Here is an 18,483-nt window from a genome sequence, read left to right on the forward strand (position 1 = left end):
AATAGAATAGGATGATGTCAAGAAGACATTTGGACTGCAGGGCAGAGACTGCATTCCCTACCAGGGATTGATACCGTGTATAGGCGAAGAGAAAAGGATAGAGGAATCCTAAGTGAAAGACTTGCACTGGTAGAGTTTATACTTGTATCTAGAACAGAAGTTGCTGTTAAAAAAAAAGGGATGCTTAGTAGGTCATATAAAATAATGGATGATAATCACAAGAATCAGTCCGAGGAGGTTGGAAAAAATTGGGAAGACAGACTGGGTAAGCAAGTATAGTTCCCACGTATGCAGCAAAGTCTAGATGGTTTAGGATTTTTGCTTTGAAGTGTTTGAAATCTGCTTGGGGGTATAAAATATCTATGCAAAGATTTTCTACTCGGGTAGATTTATTTATTTATTTGCAGTTGGTTTACCAGGATAGTCCATTGGTCCAAGATGAACCCATTTTCAATGGAGTCCCGGGAAGAAAAGCTCCAAATACAAGCAAGGTTACAATAAGGATTTAGGTTACAATCATTATAAATATTACAGACTAGAGAAAAAAAACATTACAAATACTACAGACTAGTGAAAAACATTACAGATGCTACAGACTATTTAAAAAAGAACATTGCAGTATAAATACTGAGAAGACATTAATACATTCTTTGTAAATAGCTTAGTATGTTCAAGAGCAGGATATACGAGTTAGGAGAGAAAGTAATATGGAAACTGCCAGTGTAAAGAGGGGGTGAGAAAAGTAAAATGGAAATTGTCAGTGTAAAGAGGTGAAGAGATTATGTGGGGTGGGAGCAGGAGCGTTCCCACTGGGATATTAGATGCGAGTGAAGAGATTTTTTGAATAGAAAGCGGTTAGAGGTGGTACGAATGGATGGTGGTAGGGAGTTCCAGAGATGTGCTAGTCCATAGGATAGGAGATTTTTACCTGGGGGACGAGTTGGTTTATACAATTCTATTAGGTTTTGGTTGTTAGATCTTTTAAAGGTTTTTTTAAAGATTGAAAGGTTAATGTTGTGATAGGGAAGAAAGGGCTAACTGGGAACCTATTTTTTTTGTGTGCAATGAGTTGGCAGATATTAAAAATTCCCTACAGAGCATTTTATCAAAAATATTTGGTGGGCAAATGGGTGTTAACTAAGGAAATGATTCTTTTGAGCTGGGATACTGCATCTGGATTGCCTAGATAAAGTAAGGCCTTGTTAAGTTTAATTCTGGTGGCTGCCAAAAAAGCAATTACTAGAAAATGGAAATCAAAGTCTAACTGTAGTTGAATTACTGAATATTGTAATAGATATAAAAACTGGAAGTGAGATCTTTAGAAAAGGGCAGAAGCAATTTACATAGAAGTAAATGGAAATTGTGTCAGCAATACATGCACAATAATGTTCAGGAGGAGTGAGGTTTAAGGGGAGTAAGGAATTCAGCAGTATATGAAATGTTGTATTGATAATATAAAAACTTATGTGGTATATAATGTATGTAACTTAAGTATGTTGATATGGTTTGTTTTCTTTTATATTGATGTTTGTCTATGTCAGAGTTTATGAAGAAAAAATGTCAGTCAAAATCTAAGGAAATATATTCTTAGCTGCTGACATTTGGAAGGAAAGGAAACCTGTGTGTGTTCTTTGTGACAATATCATAGTGAATTGAGCTCCAAGATTTAATACTGTTATGATTTGTCTAATTCATTATAGTGTGGAAATGTTTTTGCAAGATGAAATTATAACTGGAGTATGGAGATTCTGTAGTAAATAAAAATGTTCAGACTTTCACTGCTGTAAAAGTAACTGTTGACGTCACTTGGGAATTCGGTAAATAATGTTGGGGGTTACAAATATGTCCTTTTTAAATGGGGAAAGAGCCCAGGGTTTGTTTCTTTTTTTATTGCAAAATATGTGTCATCTCTGACAAAGCTTGCTTCTCCATTCCAGAAGAGGTTTGCTCTCCTATTTGCTTAGATATCTCATCTTTTTGTGGAAAGGCAGCAATATGTGATTGTTGAAAGCAGCAGTCTTTTAAATGTTTGGCAAGTATCTAAAACTTTAGTTCTTTTAGTTCCTTCTCGCAATGCAGATGACAAAAAGAAATAAAGGCAGTTTTTTTTCAGCCAAAAAAGTATTGTTCACAGTATGTTGTGAATCAGGAATTTAGCAAGTTTGCCATTGATATTGATGTATCTTTACATAAGATGTGCGAGATGAAATGAATACTCTTTTGTTGCTTAATTATATTCATAGAAGAATGGCATATTACTTTATCCTTTTCTTTTAATATCTTGTCCTTTGAAAGATTTTTTTTTTTTTTACTCCTTGATCAAACAGAGGACACCCACTTATTTGACATACTGTGCCTTTCCAAGAATACCAGGTGATGGAATATTCTTGTGCCTCTCTCTTGCATTTCATAAAACCATGTGTTTCTCTTCTGTTTGCTGTGAAATGTTTCCCCATTGAAATCCTCAGTCATTTAGTATCTCTTGATATCTGATTGCTAGCAGTAGATGTGTTGGTATTGCAGCAGCCTGGAAGAGGACTTTATTTATTAGGCAGAACACCTTCACCATTCCAGTGCATTCTGCTGATCATAACTGAAAGGAGCTTGAATTTAATTTGGAGAATTTAATAGGCTGTGCATGAATTTGAGAAGGGGGGGGCTTAGAATTCAGCAGCTTGCTTTAGAAATTTCCACACAGTGTATTTTGGAAGCTGCCATGTGAACAACTGCCTACATGTTTTTGCAATACCCCACTCGGGCATTATAGATAAGCTCACCAGCTTAAATATAAACCCCTATGTCACTAGATGGATTGCAAACTGGCTCAAGGACAGAACCCACATGGTTAGAATTGCTGGAGCCATGTCAGACTCCAAACCAGTTACAAGTGGTGTCTCACAAGGCTCAGTCATGGGACCTCTCTTGTTCGGTATATATTTCATGGAGGTACAAGCCAACACGGAAGGACTGTGGCTGACCAAGTTCGCAGATGACTGCAAACTTGGCGCCATAATCGACTCTCCAGCCGACACAAGCATCCTCCAAAAGGGCCTCATAGAAACAGACAACTGGTGCCAGAGCCATGGCCTCAAGCTAAATGCCAAAAAGTGTATAGTCATCCCCTTTGGCAAAAACAAAGTGCCCACAAATTACCACATAGGTGGTAATCCATTAAGTACAGAAGAAGTAATTAGGGACCTGGGGACCCAAGTTGATAGCAATCTCTCATTTGACAACCACGTGGCCAAAGTGGTTAGAAAAACATTTTATATAGCCCACCTAATCATGAAGGGATTCACATCTAGATCAGGGGGGAGGTCATCATGCCTCTTTACTCATCCCTCATCAGGCCCATAATTGAGTACAATGCCCCTTTTGGGATGTACCTTACCAGACACCTGCAGCAACTGGAAAGACCCCAAAAGTACCTCACCAAGAGGATCGAAGGGCTCAAACAGATGCCATATGCTGCCCGGTTAAAGAAACTCCAGCTCTACTCAGTGGCATACCGCCTGTTCAGAGGCGATCTGTGCCTGACGTATAAAGTCATGTCCAACCCGGAATTAATGGACATGCTGCACCTCAGAAAATCCAAATCCCATCGAGCTACGCGCTCGAGAGACTTGAACCTCAGCACTGAAATAAATAGGACATGCTGGAGGGACATTTTCATAACCCAGAGGCTCCCTTCACTCTGGAATAAAATCCCAGTCCAGGTTAGGCAGAATCCCTCATTGACTCTCTTCAAGAGGAATCTTGATGAGTGGATGGGAGATCGTAGGTTTACCCTGGGTATCACTTCTGTGTCACTGTTAGACAGAGGCACAGTATACTATCCTTGAAAACGGGCATAGCAAAATAAATTTAAAATGGGTGGTGAAAGCCAAACACATTCTGGCTAGGCTTATAAATGCCCTAGGGCAGATAGCCTAGTATGAACCTATGATGCACGGTCTAGGGGTTGAATAGGATTTGGCGTGGCTACATAGAACTCTGTAACTGTCCACCTCCCACAGGTGTGAAAGTAGAGCTTGGGAGCTTACTTGAATAGTATGATTTACTGCTGCAGTGACCTTCCCCGAAGAAGGTGGTACAGTTGCGTAAGATATGTCACATTATATCTTTTGAAAAAAGCTAATTGTAACAATAAAATTACCCTCCTGAGGGAAGTTGTATATAGTTTGGTTGTATCTGCTTCTTTGCATAGTGTTTACCAGTTTTATTCTTGGATTTATTTTGATAATTTGGCTGCTGTATATACTAGCAATTTGATTGCAGCAGAGTTTCTAGGCTTTGTATGATCCAAAGAACAGTGAAAAAATAGCATGACAGTGTTGAGTTTGAGCTCCATGAACCTATGAAGGTATTGTCAGAGACAGCATAGAGACCAACATTGATACTCATAGGGAGGACTGAAACAGCTGATGGAAAATCCAACCCAGCAAAAAGGGAAGAGAAGGTAGGTAAAATCTAATGTTATGATAAACTGAAATGTTATGACTTACTGTTAAATTGCTCTGATGTTGTCTTGGGTATTTCCACAAAATTTTACTAAATCACTAAGGGGGAGTAATGCATAAAGCACTTGGACTAATATTTTTATGTATCGTTTCAAACAATGGTGATAACACATATCTTTATATCTTTTTTTGGGGTGGGTGATTGGGCAGTCATTTATTTTGGCCCTTTTCAACCTGACCATGGAACCCCTGCTTCACTGACTATAGCCACAGTGAGCAGTCATCTGTGGCTGGTTCGGATTTATTTTCATTATATATCCCCATATTCCCTTCCCACGCGTAGCGTAAAATAATGATAGTGGTGTCCTTTGCCATAGACAGTCTACAGGTGCCTTCTGCATGCTTAAGGCAGGGTTGGAGCCCTTGTCATGAACCACTGGTTGTAACCCTAATTGGGAATTTCAGTAACTTCCCCTGGGATAGGTGAGCTGCCAAAGTATTGCTAGTTATAACCCCCCACCACCACAAATTCCTTGGGGACCTGTTCTGCTAACTGAACCTATGTGGCATGGGTCACAGTCACATGTTCTTTCTTCCTTTCATGCACTGGAACTAGCCCATGTCCTCGTTTTTCTTTAATAGTAGCAAACCAACTGGTAAGTAAATTAGTCCATGACTTAGAACACCATCCCACCAAGTTACCTATAGCCTTTAGCACTCACCACCAAACTGCTGCCGTTATACTCTGTACAGTTTTTTGTTTTTAATAGTCATCAGTGTTTTTGATCCGACTTCCTCTTTCTCTATGTGCCGTTTTTTCATGCATCTCATGAAGACTACTGTTTTTCACATTGACATTAATTTGTGTAAGAGCAGATGCAGGCTGTATAAAAATGTGTACCTTATGCATGTGTACCTTATGCTCAGAGTACTGAGAATCTTGCATGAAAAATCAGAGAGAGACTAACCCTTGCAACTTGGGAGAGGTAACATATAGCCTGAAAGGCTTTTACATTTCAGCCTTGTATCAAAGGCTAAATGTGGGTGCACTTATAGTTACTGATCCACACCCAAAAAATTCTGCCTGTATTCTAAAAGTGAAAATACACTAAACTAAACAAGGACTGACCTGCAAATAACCCCTATAGGTTCTTATTCTGCACTTTTTTTTTAGGCACCAGAAAAGCTGTCATGACAACCAAGGAGTCCTAACTTTCTTGTCCTGGTTTCTCTTGGCCACTAGGAGTCACTGTGCTTTAGCTTTCCCTTTCATGCACGTTAGGTTCATTCATAGGTTCATTTAATTTCTAATTCATGGCTTAAGCCATAGTCCTCCGATACTTTCAGTAATGCAGTTGCTTGAGATAGGTCTTTCGAGAATGCAGCCACTGCTATAACAGCCATTTCATCTCCTGATATAATCTGCACAAAGTTCACACTGGCTTTTAAAGATGAAACTATGAATCTACAAACTGTGTCTTGTTTGGCAGTCCATGGTTTTATTACTGCATCTGTTTTTTTTTCTCAGCAGTAGCAATCATAAAAATAAATTGTTTTGGCCCCTTCATGGACGTGTCCAACTACCTGTCTAGTAGCAGTGCCAACATTTGAAAGTTTTACTGTTTTTTTTTTTTACATTATTCATGAAGGATGAGCATTTGTAGGTTTCTGAATTAGTCACAAACCCAGAAGTAAGTACATGCAGAAAGTGTAGTTTTTGTCAGAGCTACAGCCAGCTGTGTTTTTCTGTGATACACTTTACAATGGCACACCCAACTCACAGTTTTTATTGTAGTTAAAGAACCATGCTAAAACATATGGATTAATTTAGTCCATCTGCTACAGGTATGTAAGAAAGCATTCAATGTCGGTTAAAGTTAGGATGTAAAGAATACAGAAGGGCTTTTTTTCTTCAGACTTACACAGGTTTCCAGGAGATTTATGTCAGCTTTCTTCATTTCAGAGTTGTTCAGGGTACATGCATTCTTTCATGCTGGTTGTGAAGAGAGCTTTAATAGAGTATTTATGTGGTATTACTATATATTCTTGACTGCACTGTTGCACAGAACTCTGTAACCGTCTGCCCTTGAAAATCTGCACTGAAGAATGCATGTAACATAAGGGCATGTTGGTAGCCGTTTCTCCTCCAGTAGGTACATTGTAGTCAACCAAAGCTAGTTTTGTGTGGCTTTTGTACTTTAGTGCAGGCCGGATGTTGTTAGTTGAGGCCTGATGTAACCTGGTCTTGTGGAACTGGTTAGTTATTTCTGGGTCAAGATCCAGACCATGTTTGTTTTGTTCCAAAAGAGTGGTGCTGAGCATGGTTGAGACCTCTTTTTATGGTGCTGAGAATGGTTGTGAGACCTCTGTTTATGGTGCTGAGCATGCTTGTGAGACCTCAGTTTCATTGTGAGGCAGTAATGTCGTAAGTTGAAAAACAGTTTTAAGTAAGTTGTTAAAATGGAGCTTCATGGTAAATGTCTTATTTCATAATTAGTTTCTCTAATTTCCTTTTTTTTATCAGAAAAACATAGAGTCTGAGACTGTTAAAACATCAGAAGTGTTGAAGAAGAAAATTGAAGAGCTGACTGGCACAGTTAAAGAGGTATGTATTCAATCCAGTTGTATCTTTAATCATTTTTATTGGTTTTCCTTCACTAGTACTTTTTAAGATATACGTAAATGTGAAATGGAGGTAAAAAAGTGTTGCCCAATTTTTAAGTATCTTGCCCAAAGCATGAAGGAATGGAGTGGCCTTGGTTTGCCCCAAACACCCATCTGAAGTATTAAAAATTAAATGGTCCAGGCTTGTTTTAGATATGTAGAATATTCATCCACTTCCGTAGCATGTAAAACTTTATTAAAAAGGTGAACGCTTTCACAAAACTGCTTCCTCAGACCATGAATAAAAAAATAAAAATAAAACATTTAAATAGTACAGTCTAAAACAATCATCAAACACTTAAAAAACATAAGGATACAAAGTAAAACTTCTGACGTACCCCCTTCATCTTCAAGAAGGGGTAAAGAGACACATGGTCATTTAAACATTTCCCACAATCAGCCCTCAGTCTTATAATCCACTAAGCTTCTACTGACTCAGTATAAGTTTTAATGTCCCCTAACCTGTTTGTAGGCACCACAATATCTATGACCATTAACCTAAAAATATGTCGAGTAATGTGTTTCACTAAGGCATTAGTGGGACATTTTGTTCTAATATTGTATAAATGCTGTCTTGTACGATGTTTAAGGGGTCTATTTCTCTTCCCTAAATAAAATGCTTGACATTCATCACAGGTAGCTAGATAAACAACATTGGCAGAATTGCAGTATACTAAATTTAAAAATGCGTCCATTATCAGGATGCTTGAACTGAGAAGTCGTCTTATTATATATATATATATATATATATATATATATATATACATACACATACACAATAGTTACATTTTTGTACGGTGCAGTGCCTGCTGCCATGCCTTGGCCAATGGTTTCTATACTCTTGGGATAACACAACATCCTTTTTATATTTTTCTTGTTTTTAAAACAAAAAGAAGGTATATCACCAGTTATATCCCTAATCTTAGGTTGTGCAGTTAAAATATGCCAATGCTTCTCAATGATTCGAGTTATCTAGTTACATTCATGAGTGTGATGTAATGTCAAGGATAACGGGAGTCTAAAAGCGTCACCCTTGTTACTATGTGCAACATTAACGGCATTAAATTGGTCAGAGAAGTAGAGTTTAGCAGTCCTACTTCTCATCTCCACTACTTCATGTAATCTGGACAGTCGCATGCCCTTAATTCTCTTGATGATAATATATGGAGAACAGATGATGAGTCCATTGGGACAGGGGGCTATAGGAAACCTTGTGCCAGGAACACCTATCTCCATAGGAGAAGTATGCATTGCCTGCATATTTTTCATAATGTAGTTAAGGGATAGGGTATGTGACTGTCCAGATTATTTGTATCTGATACTGATTTTCAGGTAGAGCTAGGTAATTTACAAACAAGATTCAAAGAAAGGGGTTATATGGCTAGAGATCTGGATACCCCCCCTTCATGAATCATGGAAACAGGTACTGTACCGTGCAAAAAATATAACTGTTGTATACATATTAATAAGACTTCTCAGTTCAGGCATCCTGATAATGGACGCATTTTTAAATGTAATATTTCGGCAAATTGCAATACTGCCAATGTTGTTTATTTTATTTATTTTATTTTACATTTGTTAACCGGGCTAGTCTAGCTGGATACATATCCGTTTTCAGTAGAGGCCCGAGGAGAAAAGCTCCAAACAAACAAAATAGTCAGTACATGTTCAAATAGATACAAAATAGTGTTACAAAAAAAAAAGAGTACAAATAACATTTACAAGATGAAAAAATGACATAGAAATTATATAGGAGAAAGATCATGCTGTTGGTTATACATAGGATTAATTTCACATAGGAATGTAAAATAGACTAGATCAGGTATAATCCTCATTGATATTAGGAATGAGTGATTTTAGAGATCTGGATAAGAGAAATGGGCTAGGAGGAAGTGGGACTAGTAGGGTATGAGATATGTAGTTAGTCAGGTGCACGACAAGGGCATAACCATTGTGTTGTGAGATATTCTTTAAGGTTGTTTTTGAATTGAGTGCGTGAGGTTGCAAGTCTTAGGTAGTTTGGCAATTAGTTCCATGGCTTGCCAATGGAGTTAGCGTAGAGGGCATCCCCACCTGAGTTCTTAGCTTTAATGGTTAGGATCAGGGTACTGTTAGATGATCGAAGACTATTGAGATTAGAGTACGGAGTCAGAATGCTGCATAGTGAGGGAGTTTTATCAGGATGGTTGATTATTTTGTAAGCTTCGGTGAGTTGGTTAAGTTTGAGGAGATTAGGCAGTTCTAGCCAGCCAAGGTTCCTCAAGTTAAGACAATGGTGGGTTCGATAAGGGGAACCTGTTATAAATCTAGCAATGTGGTTGTAGGCAAGAGAGAGCATGTTAAGTTCACGTTTATTGAGGAAAGAGAGGACCGGGGAAGCGTAGAGGAGGGAAGAGAGGAGATGGGTACGGGCAATGGTTAATTTGGTAGAAGGAGTTAAGAAGTTTTTAATTCTGTACATAGATCCTAGTTTTTTGTTAACAGACTTTATGGTTTGAGTAATGTGTATGTCGAATTTGAGCTTATGATCAATGGTAACTCCAAGTAGTTTGGTACTGGTGACAGGGGTTATGAGGGTCCCATTGTTGGATTTAACATGGAAGGTTATATTGTTAGTGTTTGGGAGTTCTTTGCCATGGGATGAGAAAACGTTGGGGAAGAATAGTAATAATTTCGTTTTAGTTGGGTTAAGTAGGAGTTTCAAGTCGGTGAACCATTTTTCAACTAGAGAAAAACAATGTTGAGTGATGGTTTGGAGATTCAAGATGGAGACGCCTGAGCAGATTAGGGTGGAGTCGGCGGCATATTGTATGCAGGTGGATTTAGGGATGACTGATTGAAGGTCATTTATGAAGATGGAAAACAGAAGTGGACCCAGTATGGAGCCCTGAGGAACACCTATGGTATTTGGGAGTAGTCCTGATATACAGTTTTGCCACAGGACAGCTTGTTGCCTACCCGTGAGGTAGGCCTTAAACCAGTTTAGTGCTGGTGTGTCCAGATGCAGGGTTTCAAGGGTGTTAAGAAGGAGCTGATGATTGACCATATCGAAAGCTTTTGATAGGTCCAAAAAGAGGGCAGAGGATATAAGTTTGTTGTTGCGATTTTTATTGATGGAGTCAACAAAGGAAAGGAGGGCGGTAGTTGTACTATGGTGGGGGCGAAAGCCGTGCTGGGAGTTGGACAAGAGATGATTAAAGGTTAGGTAGCGAAGAAGTTGCTTGTGGATGCATCTCTCCATGATTTTCGCTATTGGGGATAGTATAGCTATTGGTCTGTAATTTGAGGTTTCCATGGAGGTACCTCCTTTGTGAAGTGGAATGATATAAGAAATCTTCCAGATAGAGGGGATGTTCGTCTCAGTTATAGTTCTATTGATAAGGATTGTTATTGGGTAGTCTATTACTTCAGATGCAATTTGTAAGAATTCTGCAGGAAGGTGGTCAGCCGCTAGGGTGGTTGGTTTGAGTTTTTTTAGGAGGGTACGTATATAAGAGGAAGAGACTGGCTTTAAATTGAAGGGGGTAGGGGTGTCGATTTGCTGTTGAACAGCAGAGGGGGGAGTGGAAGTTAGTTGACTGGCTAGATTTTGGATAGTCTCAGTGAAGAAGGAGTTGAAGGTGTTGGCTACTTCTTCCTGTCCTTTCTCTATCAGTTTCTCGGGGGTTGGGGTGGAGGTTTTACCTGGGTGCAGAAGGTTGTTAAAACCTGCCCAGAATTTCTTTGGGTTGTTCTGGTGTTTTTGCTGGAGGTGGCAGAAGTATTGATGTTCTTCATCTCACATTGCTGCAGTCCTTACTTATGGGTAGTCCGCTGTCCTCGGTCGGCCCGAATACCAAAGTATTAGGCTGACGTCAGTCATGGGCGCCTAAATCTGACATCAGAGCATCAGGGTATAAAGGCGCATGACCGACGTCATATCTTCAGTCTTTTTTGCCGCATGGTCCGATGCAGAAGCAGCGTTGCAAGTGCCGTTCGGCGTTCTGAAATTTTTCGTTTTCGGAGTTTCAGACCGATACCAAGTTGGGCTAAGTACCCGTTGGGAATATTTTTGTTTTTCTTGCCTCAGTTACTTACGGGATGTCAGAGAAAGTGGATAATTGTATTTGTTGTGGGAAACAGATACCGCATAGGGATTACCACGCGTTTTGTATTCCTTGTTTGGGACCGAGCACGGCGTAGTCGGGTGTCGGTTTTGTGCTAGGTTTAATAAGCGCACTATAAAACGGAGGTTAGATTGCGCTAGGTTAGTCTTTGGCAAGAGGTGTAATTATAATATGCCGCCGGATGTTCCGACGCCTGCTTCTACTAAGAAGCGCAAAGACAAATCTTTAAAGCCTAGGCAGGATGATTCGTCCGTTCGGACGCCGGACCTTTAGAAGCTACAGCTGAACAGGTGGATCCGGCTGAAGTTTCTGTTGAGTCCCAGGGGGAAACGTTGATTTTACAGGATGTGGCCTCTCAGGAGGCAGGTCAGGCTGAAGGGGCCTCTCAGGTTACTATTCTCCCTTCTATGCCTAAGGTGGTTAGGCCTTCTGCTACTGTTTCTAAGGCTCCTTCTAAGGGCAGGTCTGTCTTGCCTTCCTCTGGTGTCAGTTCTGGTTCTTCAGGGTCTGTGCCTAAAAAGCACATGCTTAAAATGGCAGAGGATTTGATTACTTTAATTAGAGGTTCTATGCCCCCTCCTGATAAAAGGCCTAGGATGGAGCCAGAGTTGGAAAGTTTGGTGCAGGCCTCAGATGATTCAGAGTCTTCTGCTGAAGACATTCAAGATTTCCCTCTTTATTCTGATTCTGATGCAGAGGATTCCACTCCTTCTGCTTCTCCTCCAGAGGATTTTTCATTTTCAGAAACTCTGCATTCCATGAGGGAGCATTTTCAGTGAGAGGGACAGGATTACTCTGATTCATGGAAGAGACTTAGGGAGTTCTTGTTTTTACCACAGCATAGACCCTTAGCTATACCTCCGGTTTTGGATGTTGTTTCAGATGTTTTTTCGGAAGCCTCCCTTAATCCAGATTCTGTGCCTCCTGCCCCAGTTAAACCGGACAGGTATTACAGGGTGCCTGAGGCTCATAAATATCTGTATAGGAGTCCTAGGGCGGACCCAGAAACTATTAGTCAGGGGCCTAAGGGTGTTAGAGCCTCTGTTGTTAAGAATCCGGTTCCTCTGGATAAGGAAGCTAGAGCTTTGGATAGATGGGGTAAGAAGGTGTATACCTCTTCTACTTTAGCAATGAGAGCTTTGAACTGCCAGTTTCATATGTTGAAGTATCAGAATTTCCTCCTTTCTCAGCTAAGGTCTAAAGTGGATGCTTTGGCAGAGGGCATAGAGTGTAAAGAATTGCAGGATTTAGTGCATGTTTCTGAACAGGTGGGTAAGCACTCTTTGCAATGTGGTTTTGATGCTTTACAGGCTTCTTCCAGGGTGGCTGCCACTGGTTCAGTTATTCGTAGGCACGCCTGGCTTAAGGATCAGAATTTGTCTGAGCATGTTAAGTCTAGAATTCTGGATGCCCCTTTACAGTCTGAAGTTTTGTTTGGCCCTCCTGTGGAGTCAGTCTTAAAGAAAATGGAAGACAAGGCTAAGTCTATGCAGACTGTTAAAGATTTTTTGCAGGTACAACCTCCAAAGTTTAGTAGAAATTGGCCTGCTAAGGGGTGGACGTACCCTTCTTCTGATTCTCAGTCTAGGGGTAGATCTAGGCGTGGTAGGGGCAGAGCTCAGAGTACTTTCAGGCCGAGACAATGGAGTTCGCCTGCTCAATCTGCTGTTGAGGGCAGGGGCCAGTTCTTTCGTAAACAGGCCCAATGACCTACATTTTCAGCTGCCAGATTCTTCTTGCCTGGCAGCTCCTTTGGGAGGAAAGTTGGCTCTTTTCAAGCAAAATTGGCATTTAGTCACCCAGGACAAATGGGTATTGGACATTATAAACCGAGGTTACAAGTTCTATTTCCATACCATGCCTCCTTTCAAAGGCATGCCAGACGTACCTCCTCGGCAAAGGATAGAGGCTCGCAGACAAATTTCTTTACTTCTTCAAATAGGAGCTATACAGCCAGTTCCTCTGTCAGAAGTGGGCCTAGGATTTTATTCTCGCCTGTTTCTAGTTCCAAAGAAAGGAAACACGTGGAGACCAATTTTGGATTTATCTATCCTCAACACTTACCTGGATATTCCAAAGTTCAAGATGCTGACTTTACAACAACTTTTACCTCTGTTGGGAAAAGATCACTGGATGGTTACTCTGGATCTCAAAGAGGCTTACCTTCATGTTCCTATCAGGCCCATTTGCAGGAGGTACCTGCGTTGGCTGGAAATTTACATTATCAGTTCTCTGCATTGCCCTTTGGCTTATCTACTGCCCAGAGTGTTCACAAAGGTTCTGGCTCCAGTGATAGCATTTTTCAGACTAAGAGGAATACAGATTTATCCTTATTTGGACGATTGCCTGATTATTGCACAAGAAAAGGACGACCTTCTTCATCATCTACAGTATGTGATGGCAGTGTTAAGATGCCTAGGGTATTCTGTGAACGAAACAAAGTCCAGTCTAGTACCCTCTCAGGACATGTGCTTTCTGGGTGTGAGACTGAATACAGCTTCCCAGATGGCCTTTTTGACCCCGGACAAACAAAGAAGCCTTTCTCTTTATTTCCATCAAATGTCTCTACGGTCCTGGCTGACTGCAAGGACAGTCCTTCAAGCCTTGGGGTTCATGGCATCTTGTATTCTGGTGCTTCCCAATGCCAAATTGCATATGAGGAAGCTTCAATGGTATCTCAAAAATGTATGGACACAGCACTGCCAAGATCTAGACACTGTCATTCAGATAATACCTTGCATTCGGAAGGAGTTTTTGTGGTGGGCTCAGGAATGTCACCTAAACAAGGGACTCTCTGTGACCCGGCCAGAGGCGAGTCAGATTCTAACGACAGATGCCTTGGACAAGGCTTGGGGAGCACACCTCAATGGAAAATGGGTGCAAAACACGTGGCTTGTTAAACTCCAACATTTGCATATCAACTTGAAGGAAATGTTAGCAGTCCAGTTTGCATTGATGGCTTTCAAAGATTTACTTCACCCAGGGCAGGTGTTGATTCAAACAGACAACACTACTGTCATGTGGTACATCAACAAGCAGGGGCGAACCCATTCTTACCCTCTTTGCAGGCAAGCGATGATTCTGTGGGAAACTGCTCTCAATCTACACCTCAATCTTCAGGCAAGGTTTCTACCAGGAGCACAGAACTCCTTAGCAGATGTATTGAGCAGACAAATAGTGGATCCTCACGAGTGGAAATTGGATCCTCATGTATTTCAACAGTTGACAGTGTTATGGGGAACTCCAGACATAGATCTGTTCGCTTCTCCACTAAATTACCAGTTGCCAAAGTTTTGCACAAAAATGTTTCATCACACAGCTTGGAAGGTGGACGCTCTATCATTCAGTTGGAACAATCTGCATGTATATGCCTTTCCACCTCTGCCTCTTCTTCCCAAGGTACTCTTGAAGGCCAGACAAGACAAGCCAACCATGATTTTGATAGCACCGGATTGGCCTCGACAACACTGGTACCCACTACTGAGGAGCTTAGTACGAGAACCTCCATGGCCTCTGCCTTTGATTCCGCACCTTTTGTCACAAGAGGACAGTCACTTCCTCAATGTCAAGATTCAGTCTCTACATCTAACAGCCTGGCATATTCAGTTTTAGACTCTGGAGGGTCTCATCTTCCACAACAAGTTTTGAATGTTATTTTGGAGGCCAGGAGGCCTAGTACCAGGAAAGTTTACGCTGATAAATGGAGGAGATTTTTTATTTGGAGCAAAGGAAAGGACTTTGATGTCTCCAAACCTGATTTAAGTGTTGCTCTTCAATATCTTACTGAGTTATTGGACAAGGGTTTGTCTTTCTCCTCAATAAAGGTCCATGCTGCAGCCATTTCTGCTCACTATGATTGTGACCCTCCTTTATTCTCTCATCCTTGGTTTAAGCAATTTCTTAGAGGGCAAAGAATATAAGACCCCCGTAGAGCTCCTACTCCTGCTTGGGATCTCAATTTTGTGTTGGAAAAACTTACTCTACAACCTTTTGAGCCTGCAGCTACTGCCGAGTTAAAGTATTTGTCATGGAAAACTGCTTTTTGTTGGCCATTACCTCTGCAAGAAGGGTTTCTGAATTACAGGCCCTCATGGCAGTGGAGCCTTTCCTGATTTTTCATAAGGATAGGGTATCTTTGCGTACTAATCCTTCCTTTATGCCTAAGGTGGTTTCTAGTGTGGCCTTAAATCAAACTATTCATTTGCCTACTTTTTATGCAAACCCCCAAAATAAAGGGGAGAAAATTTTGCATACTTTGGACATTCACAGGCAGTTGCGTTATTATTTGAGCAGAACCAAGGAGTTCAGACAGTCTCAGCAATTGTTTGTTTCTTTTGCTTTGGGTTCACAGGGTAAACCTGTTTCAAAACAAACTATTTCTAAATGGATTGGGTTTTGTATTTCCTTCTGTTATTCCCATCATGGTAAGGAGATTCCTGCTGGAATCAGGCCTCATTCCACTAGGGCTACTGCTACTTCTACGGCCTTTCTAAGGGGGGTAGCTACAAAAGACATTTTGGAGGCAGCTACTTGGAGTTCAGTGCATACCTTTTCTAAACATTACCACCTTCCTCTTTACTCTAAGTCTAGGGCTGGATTTGCCACTGCAATTTTACAGGGCATTTTAGCGCCCCTAATGCTTTATGATTTTTACCATCCTCCCTTTCCCGTTGCTTTGGGATTCTACCCATAAGTAAGGACTGCAGCAATGTGAGATGAAGAACATAGTACAGTTTTGTACCTACCATAAATGTAGATGTTCAAGATCCACATTGCTGCAGTCCAATTTACCCTCCCTCCTTCCCCACTGTAGTTAGACTTGGTGCTATGCTTTAGGTGATGGTTGTTGTTGGGCATGTTTTTGGGAGGTATTCTGTTTTTGGCTGTGGCCTTTCTGGTTTGGCCTTCTGACATCTGGGGCAAGAAAAGACTGAGGATATGACGTCGGTCATGCGCCTTTATACCCTGATGCTCTGTTGTCAGATTTAGGCGCCCATGACCGACGTCAGCCTAATACTTTGGTATTCGGGCCGACCGAGGACAGCGGACTACCCATAAGTAACGACTGCAGCAATGTGGATCTTCGAACATCTACATTTATGGTAGGTACAAAACTGTGCTTTTTTATCTTGGGTAACAGCTGTTTTAGTGGTGTTTCTTAGTTGTTGAAATTTAGTGCGATCTTGGGAGGTTTTTGTGGCTCTCCATTTATCCCAGGCTTGGTCACGAAGTTTGATTTTGGTTTTGGTTTCTTTAGTTAGCCAAGGTGCTATACGAACTTTGGATCTAATTTGTCTATGTGGGGCATGTGAGTCAAGTATCTTAAGGAATGTGTCATTGAAGTGTGACACACTCTCATCGAGTGGTAGGGTTTTTAGTATGGACCAGTTGCAGGATTTCAGGTCGGCAAGAAATAGTTGTGTGACGAATTTCTTTTTATTTCTGATTAGTCTATATAGGGGGGGTTAGAAGTTGGGCATTTATGTTTAATGATATAGGTTATTAGGTGATCACTGAGGTCACTGGGAAGGGTACCTGTGGTGTAGTTGTTTGAGTCCCTATTAGTAAGGATCCAGTCAATGATGCTTTCTTTTTGAAGAGAGTTGCCTATTCTAGTTGGGGATAGGATGGTTTGGGAAAAACCATGTAGATTGATAGGTTGTGGAGTTGTATGGGTAGAACAGAGAGACCAGTCTATGTTAACGTCTCCAAGTACTATGGTTTCTTGTGGGTAGCTGGTGGATGGCCAGCTCAGGGTTTGCTCCAGGTTTTCTGTGTTGTTCCCTGGTGGGATATAAGTTACAATGAGGTTGATGCGTTTTTGAGAGTTTAAGCAGATCTGTAGGGCAATAATTTCTAGGTTAGAGATTATAGGTGGTTGAATTGGATTCTTAAGGATATTCAGGGTTTATCTAGGTACCTGTGATGAATGCCAACGATTTTATTTAGGGAAGACAAATAGACCCCTTAAACATCATATAAGAGAGCATTTATACAATATTAGAATAAATTGTCCCAGTAATACATTAACAAACCACATTAAGGACAAGGGAGATCGACATATTTTTAGGTTTATGGTCATAGATACTGTGGTGCCTACAAACAGGTTAGTGGACATTAAAACTTATACTGAGTCAGTAGAGGCTAAGTGGATTATAAGATTGAGGGCCAATTGTGGGAAAGGTTTAAATGACCGTAAGTTTCTCTTTACCCCTTCTTGAAGATGAAGGGGGTACATTAAAATAAGATGTTCTTCATCTCACATTGCTGCAGTCCTAACACTTGGGGTAGTCCGCTGTCCCAGTCGGCCCGAATACCAAAGTATAAGGCTGACGTCGGTCAAGGCGCATTTGACTGACATCAGAACGTCAGGGTACAAATGCGCATGACCGACGTCATATCCTCAGTCTTTTTTGCCGCATGGTCCGATGCAGAAGCAGTATTGCGAGTGCAGGTTGGCGTTCTGAAATTTTCTGAAGTCGGAGTTTCAGACCGAATCAAAGTTGGCTAAGTACCCGTTGGGGAATATTTTGTTTTTCTTGCCTCAGTATTTAACGGATGTCAGAAAAAGTGAATAACTGTATTTCTTGTGGGAAACAGATACCTCATAGAGATTACCATACATTGTGTATACCTTGCTTAGGGCCTGAGCACGACGTTGTTGGCTGTCGCTCTTGTGCTAGATTTAACAAACGCACTATTAAGAGAAGATTAGATTGTGCCAGGTTAGTTTTTGAGAAGCGTTGTAATTACAACATGCCGTCGGATGCTCCGGCGCTTCGTCTAAAAAACGCAAGGACAAAGCAGCGAAGCCTAGGGTGGAAGAACCGTCTGTCCCGGACGTCGGTTCTTTAGAGGGCTCGGTGGAGCCGGTGGTTCTACCAGAAGTTCCTTTGGATTCTCAGGGTGAGACTTTACTGTTACTAGATGTGTCCTCTCAGGAGGTAGGCCAGGCTGAAGGGGCTTCTCAGGTAGCTGTTCTCCCTCCCTTCCTAAGGTGGTTAGGCCCTCCCTTCTGTTTCCAAGGCTCCTTCTAGAGGTAGGCCAGGGTTAACTTCAGTGGGGGTCTCCCCTAGTTCTTCAGGGTCTCTGCCTAAGAAACATATGCTTAAAATGGCAGAAGATTTGATTACTATGATTAGAGGTTCTTTACCCCCCCCTGATAAGAGGCCTAGGGTGGAACCTGAGCTTGAAAGTTTTGAGCAGTGTTCGGAGGCTTCTGAGTCTTGCTGAAGACTTGCAGGAGTATCCTC

At 41.2% G+C, this 18,483-nt stretch overlaps 1 protein-coding gene across 1 annotated transcript in view; it reads left to right on the plus strand.

Moving 5' to 3' along the window:
• The window catches only part of TIMM44 (translocase of inner mitochondrial membrane 44), a 1,268,345-nt gene that overhangs the window by 178,786 nt on the left and 1,071,076 nt on the right, over positions 1–18,483 (plus strand). The window contains exon 4 of the mRNA XM_044090681.1: positions 6,985–7,065. Within this exon, the coding sequence (XP_043946616.1) occupies positions 6,985–7,065 (81 nt within the window). The remainder of the gene's footprint in view (positions 1–6,984; positions 7,066–18,483) is intronic.

Source organism: Protopterus annectens, chromosome 13.part0, assembly GCF_019279795.1.
Source record: "Protopterus annectens isolate FY-2018-M chromosome 13.part0, PAN1.0, whole genome shotgun sequence".
Classification (NCBI taxonomy): domain Eukaryota; kingdom Metazoa; phylum Chordata; order Ceratodontiformes; family Protopteridae; genus Protopterus; species Protopterus annectens.